The sequence below is a fragment of the Procambarus clarkii genome, chromosome 4, assembly GCF_040958095.1.
Source record: "Procambarus clarkii isolate CNS0578487 chromosome 4, FALCON_Pclarkii_2.0, whole genome shotgun sequence".
Classification (NCBI taxonomy): domain Eukaryota; kingdom Metazoa; phylum Arthropoda; class Malacostraca; order Decapoda; family Cambaridae; genus Procambarus; species Procambarus clarkii.
The window spans coordinates 19,107,508-19,114,309 of record NC_091153.1 but is presented as its reverse complement, the minus strand read 5'-3'; the positions used below and the strand labels follow the sequence as shown (position 1 = coordinate 19,114,309).

Here is a 6,802-nt window from a genome sequence, read left to right as displayed (position 1 = left end):
CCATATAAGAGGTCCATCGGTTTGCACACATCTTCCATGTGTGTGACATGTTCCAGCTATCGCATGCGTCTCTGCTTCAGGAGAGTGATAATTGAGGGATTCCTGTTATCTCTAGCACTGCGTTGTTCTTCACATGGTCTCTCCACGTGATATCAGCGATGCTTCTCAGGTTCCGCATGTGAAAAGTATTGAGCCATCTCTCCTTGCGAGAGCACAGGGTCCAGTATTCCGGGCCGTAGAGAAGTGCATTTACCACACATGCCATGTAGACCTGCGCCTTGGTGTGTAATGTCAGTTTGACGTTTGCCCAAACTCATTTTGTGAGCCTGGGCAGTGTTGCTGCGGCCTTCTCGATACGCCTGTTGAGCTCAGTGTCCAGGGGAAAGGGTGTCTGAGATTGTGGTCCCAGGTACACAAACTCGTGGACCGCCTCCAGCTCGCAGTCTGTGATATTTATACAGGGTAACTCATTGGCGTCTTGTCCCATCACCTGTGTCTTCATCAGGCTGAATGCGGAACATGGTACGGCAAAGCGGTTGAGTAGCTGCTGCAGGCTTTCTGCTCTGTGTATGTGGTGTGATCGCTGTGTCGTCGGCAAAGAGGAAGTCCCTGAGGATTCTCTTCTGTACTTTCGTCTTTGCTCGGAGTCTGGATAGATTGAAGAGCTTTCCATCAGATCTTCTACAGAAATAGATGGCATCTGTCCTTGTTCCAAAGGCATGCTAGACAAGGATCTTGAAGAAGATGCCGAATAGGGTTGGAACAAGGACGCATCCCTGTTTAACACCCCCTATTTATATTCAATGATTCAGAAATTGAGCCGTCGTACACGACCGTGCCCCTTCATGTCCTTGTGGAACAATTGTATCATGCTGAGTAGGGTGGGTGGGCAGCCAATTTTGGCCAAGATCTTGAAGAGTCCGTCCCTGCTCACGAGGTTAAAGTCCATCGTAAGGTCAATGATGGCGATAAACAGGGCTTTTCTCTGCTCCCTGCACTTTTCTTGAAGCTGTCTTAGGAGAAACACCATGTCAGTGGTCGACCTCTTGGCTGTGAAACCTCACTGTAACTCTGGGTACACTTTTTCAGCAGGAATCTGAGCCTGACAAAGACGACCCTGGCGAAGAGTTTGCCGAAGAGGGATATGCCGCGATAGATGTTGCAATCGCTTCTGTCACCTTTATTTTTGTAGAGAGTAATGATGTTCGCATCTCTCATGTCTTGTGGCACAGAGCTCTCCATCAAGCACTGGCACAGAAGTTCATGAAGTTAAGTTTTAAGTATTTCTCGGCCACACTTGAGAACTTCAGGCGGAATGCCGTCGTCTCCTGGGGCCTTCCTTAAGGAAAGTGAAGGCAGTGCTTTCTCAACTTCATCCATAGTCAGTTCAAGATACAGTTCTTCCATGATGGGCAGGGACTCGATTGCATCCAGTGCCTCTATGCTGATTAATTTCTCTCTGGAGTAGAGTTCGGAGTAATGTTCCACCCAGCGATCCATCTGCTGATCACGGCGGTCTTTAATGATTTCTCCGGTGACTGATTTCAGAGGAACTGTCCTGTTTTTGTGTAGGGCCTGTTGCCTGTTTTATCCCTTTGTACATACCTCTTATGTTGCTGACGGTAGCCGTGGTCTGGATGCTGGAACAGAGTCAGAACCAGTAATCGTTACTGCAGCGTCTTGCAGCTTGTTAAACTCTACTTCGCCTTCAACAAGCCTACTACTGTATTCTTGATGAACCTACAGGTCGGAGGGCAGGTTCTTGTAGGCTGAGAGAGCTCGTTTCTTTTCCCTCTACGAGGAATAACAGTTCCTGTGCACTGGCCTCGAATCAGTCTGTTGACTTGTTCTGCCTCTTACCGAAGGTGGACATGGCAGTGTTGAAAATGGTGCCCCTGAGGTGTGACCACCTTACACTTGCACTATCACAGTGTGGTTCATGAAGGGTGTTTTCCAGCGCAGCAGTGAACTCTTCTACCTTGTGAGGATCACGGGTCTTGTTTACGTTAATGTGTGGTCTTCCCTCCTTTGCTCTCTGGATTTTCCGGGGTTGGAACTTTACAAACGACGAGACAGTGGTCGGTGTCACAATCTGCGCTCTGGATGCTGCGGGTCCGTTTGACGTTTCTCAGATTGCTACACCCCGTAAGCACCAGGTAGAGTTGGTGCCAATGCTTAGACCCGGGGGGGGGGGGGGGCGGGGGGGGGGGTGTGGGTGGGGGGGGAGGTGTCTCCAGGAAACCTTGTGCTGGGGCTTGGTGTCGAAGAAGGAATTGGTGATGCAGAGATCATGACGACAGCAGACCTCCAGGAGGCATTGTCCATTCTCATTCATCTTCACAAATCCAAACTGGCCCTGGGAAGAAGGCCAATAGCTATGATCGGAACCAGCTCTTGCATTCAAGTCTCCCAGTCGGAAGACTGGCTCCTGTTGAGGTACGTCTCTGAGAGTTCGGCCGAAGTCATTATAGAACTCATCCTTCGCTTCGGTAGAAGTGGTCAGTGTTGGTGCGTAGGCGTTGATGAGGCTGATCATTTCTGCTGTTGTGTGAAGCTGAAGTTTGAGGGTCCTTGCAGACCCCTCTTTGGGTGGTACTATGGACCCTAACAACCTGTTCCTGATGGCGAAACCAACTCCATGCTTCCTCACCTTTTCTGATGGTTTGTGCTGCCAGAAGGAGGTAAATTCCTTCTCCCTTATGCTGCCGGTCGCGGGCAGACGTGTCTCCTGCAGGGCGACTACGTCCGTCTGGAGCCTGCGTAGTTTATTGTTGATTACAGCTGTCTTGCGGGCGTCGTTTACTTCCAGTAGATCATCCGAGAGACCCGGCGTCATGGTCCTTACATTCCACGTTCCGAGTTTGAGAGCTGGGTGGCTCTGTGTTTGTTTTCTTTTACCTGGTGCATTATTGAAGATCCGCCCCACGCACTCAATGGAGTAAGCGGACCGTGGTGGGACAGCACCTTACTGACTGTGGGGCTGCATGGCTTGAGGCAGGCAGTAGCTGTCCAATGAAATCAGATGATTTCTCCCACCGACGGAAGCAACCCCTGGCGCCTCACTCTACCCCAATTGAGTGGTAGGCTTATCACCGGGAACTGTCGCTTCCCGTGTTGAGCCGTCGCTGGAGTGTCCTCTCCAGGGCACAGGCCGGGGCAGTAGTTGAGGAGAAGTGGTTGTTGCCCATGCAGCAGATCCATCCTATCCACGCGACCGAGGTGGTCCAAAGGAAGGGCGGTCATCAGTACGCCTGGCACCAGTGTTGTTGCAAGAGTTGCCATAATGTAGCTGTAAACAGCTGCATTCCGCCTTAGGGACCCCGATTCCGAATTTTTCCTCGGGGTTGACAAATGTTCATAAATAAATGTTTCTGAAATGTTCCTAAAATATTCAGGAACAAATATTTAGAGACCTTATCTTGGATCAATCTTAGAAATACTCAGAATTGGAACACACTCTTACTCGTCAGCATTCTTACAATCCATACCCATGGCCTGCGCGTGGTGCTGTGCCTTACTCAGCACAGCAGATTTACACACCACCAGCACACCAGCTACGAGGTCTGCCACCATACAGCTGCATTCTCAGGCAACTCACAGACATGAGGAGTCAATCGATCAGCATAATGTCTACCAACATCAGGGGCTTCATTGCCAATGTAGGCGATCTTACACATAGTTTTGTAAGCACTCATCGTCTTGATGTGGTTGTTGTGCTAGAAATATTTCTAGATGGCAGGACACCTGAGAACTTTGCTATAATTGCCGATTAAACTTCATGGATGCGCAGAGACAGGCAAGGTTAAGGAGGGGGTGTTACATTATGTATCAGCACATAAGGTGCATGCTCAACCCATTGATGTGGTCATCACTGGTCATCTTTAAATTATGTTCTTCAAAATTTGCCTAATTCCAGCTACTTCAGTACTCTTATGTTCAATGTACAGACTTCAATGGCCGGGTGTTTCACTTCCTGATGGACAACCTAGACTCCCTGCTAATACAGCACAACTGTCAGCACATTATAATTGACAGTGACCTCATCCAGTATCTCATACAGAGAGATTTTGATGAACTCTTAGCAGTCTTCAACCTTAAACTTTTGAACTTTCCAACCCACATATGAGGCTCGTCCCTCGATCCTGTCGTAACTAACCTTCCTGCGAGCATAGTTTACTGCAGACCTCTGGAACATATTGGTTCTTCAGGCCACCAGGCTGTCTTTACTACCCTGGCTATCCCAACAGATCGAGGTGAAGAATCTGCTCGAACTTCCTGGCTTTGGGACAGATGGTGCTGGCCAGCCCTCTGCTCAGAGCTTGAAGTAACTGGATTGGAATGTCTTGTAACTGGATTGGAATGTCAAAATTGGGGACGTGAAGAGCCAAGAAAATCCTAAGATGCAAGTCCCTGATCCTGAACGTAAGCCTTCATACCTTGCTCCAAGCACTGTGTTTAGGATGACTGAAGTGGTTATAAAGCAGGCTGAAGTTCTTCATCTCCTTCAAACGCTAGACACAAGCAAATCTGTGGAGCCAGATAAGATCAATCTTTGACTACTACTCAGATGGGCTGACATGTTGGCTCCCCCTCTCACATGCCTCTTCCAACTCTGCCTAGCACAAGGAATTTGGCCCTCCTTATGAAAGACGGTAAACGTTGTTCCAGTGCACAACCACTGAGCGGCTCGCTCAGTGGTTGGTAACTACAGATCAGTGTCACTGCTGTCCATTACTTGTACAATCCTAGTGTCATTAATCGCTTAGCAAATGATATCATATTTTTATCATCATCGGCTAATATGTGATCGACAGTGTGGTTTTAGAAAAGGCCGATCTGCTGCTGATCTTTTGCTAAGTCTCTCCACTAAGTGGCATCAATCACTGGAGGAGTCCAAGTTCAGCTGGCTTTTTTTGCAGGGATATTCCTGCGCGGGCCCTAAGCCTCTGGCTAGCCCACTAAGTGTTGCTTGTTTCTGTTTTACATGGGCGGAGCTGTGTTGTTGCTCTAGATATAGCAGGAACATTTGATCTTGTTTGGCACTCTAAATTAGTAGTGACGCTTCAACCACTAGGCATCTCAAACTCCATATCAGAGTTAGTAAGACTACATTCAAGAACGAACTCTAAGGGTAGTCCTCAATGGAGCAGAATCTCAAAGTCACTCAATTGGTGTCAGCGTTCCACAGGGTAGTGTGCTTGGCCCTCTGCTGTGGAATGTTTATTTTAACGACCTACTTCATCTCATCCCTGAAGTTCAGGCCTATGCTGATGACTGCACTCTAACCTTCACATACAGAAAGGAAGAAATTCCATCAACTGCAAGAATCATCAATCACCAACTTTCAGCGATTTCTACCTGGGATAGATGTCACAGGTCACATTTGCGGCAGAGAAAATATAAGCAATGATAATAACTAGACTGCACATGGCAAATCGGGCAGGCTTGTAAATGGGTGGCAAAATTTTAGAGTTTACAGATGAAATCAACATCTTGGGAATTAATTTCGACTTTTCAATGACAATGAAGAGCCATGTGCCTAACCTAGCACCAAAGGCAGCCAGGAAATGTTCAGCCCTACGGTACATCTCGCACCTACTTGAAAGCAAGGGATGCAAAATCTTATGTAAAACACAAGTTCGCTCTCATCTAAAGTATGCACCCCTTTCATGAATCGTCTGCCCCCATCATTCATCAGACTCTGGACAAAGTGGAAAGCCGTGCAAGAAGGCTCATTTCTAGTCTTGACTAAGTCTGGTGAGCTTGAAATACAGTTATGACGTTGGTGGTCTTACTGTTATGTACAAGGCCAACATCCTCAAAGTTCCGCACCTTGCCCAACTTCGTGGACTACTAGTAGTTTCCATCCATAGCTGATGAGGCTTTCAACCATCAACAGTCTCATGCAGGAAGTGCCTTTCTCAAGAACATCATTCCATCAGCGATCATTCATTCCTAGGCTAACTCGTATCTAGAACTTGTTCGCTCAACAGGTTGATACATATGGGAGATATGGTTAACTGATTACATGAGGGCTCTTACACACAGGCTCATCATGTTCCTTATATGATTGTTACCTAATGTTGTTAATGAATAAAGGCTACTGCTATTGATGCATATAACAGGCTCATGAAATAAATGAGCCTCTAGGAGTAGGTTACTTCTGAGCTGAGGTAGGATTACTTAACTAGGTTCCTTATATGACAGTTCCATTATGATAGATCCTTATGTGATAGTTTCAAAGTATATTCTCATGAAATAAATGAGTTTCTAGGAGCAGGCTTCAAATGATCTGAGGTAGGATAACTGTCGGGAAAAAACTACCCCCATTTATTTATTCTTAGTTGCAATATGCAACCAATTACATTGTTGTTCTTGTACTAATCTTTTAACCAATTCTTACACAAATTAATATAATAACATGTTCAAAGAAAACGAGATTACAGTGGATTTTTCCCTTAACATGGAATATTATTGCCACGTCATTAAAATATTTACAACATATATAAATCAATTACTTAAAACCTCCAGTCCAGCATTATAAACGATAAAAAATTGTTCTGTGACTGAATTAAATCATATAAGCAACAAAAGTAACGCCTCACTACCCTCGTTCATATATGGACAGAAAATTGAACCGTTCCTAGGGCGTCACTACAAACCTCCTTGTACGGGGCATACTCCCCCCCCCCCCGTACAAGGAGGAGGAGTACGCCATTGAATAACCAGTAAATCTCTTGTGAGGAAGCTCTCTAGGCAGCCACGTTTATACTCGTAACCCGAGCCATCTCTATGGTCTTCC

The 6,802-nt window shown here is 46.6% G+C and overlaps 1 protein-coding gene across 1 annotated transcript; it reads right to left on the bottom strand.

The window, feature by feature from the left end:
- Nucleotides 1-1,269: 1,269 nt before the first annotated feature.
- On the bottom strand, nucleotides 1,270-2,836 carry LOC138370716 (craniofacial development protein 2-like). The gene is made up of 2 exons (XM_069335316.1): nucleotides 2,243-2,836; nucleotides 1,270-1,575 (listed from the first exon to the last, which is right to left on the bottom strand). The coding sequence occupies exons 1-2, from the start codon at nucleotides 2,834-2,836 to the stop codon at nucleotides 1,270-1,272; spliced, it is 900 nt and encodes a 299-aa protein (XP_069191417.1).
- Nucleotides 2,837-6,802: the final 3,966 nt, after the last annotated feature.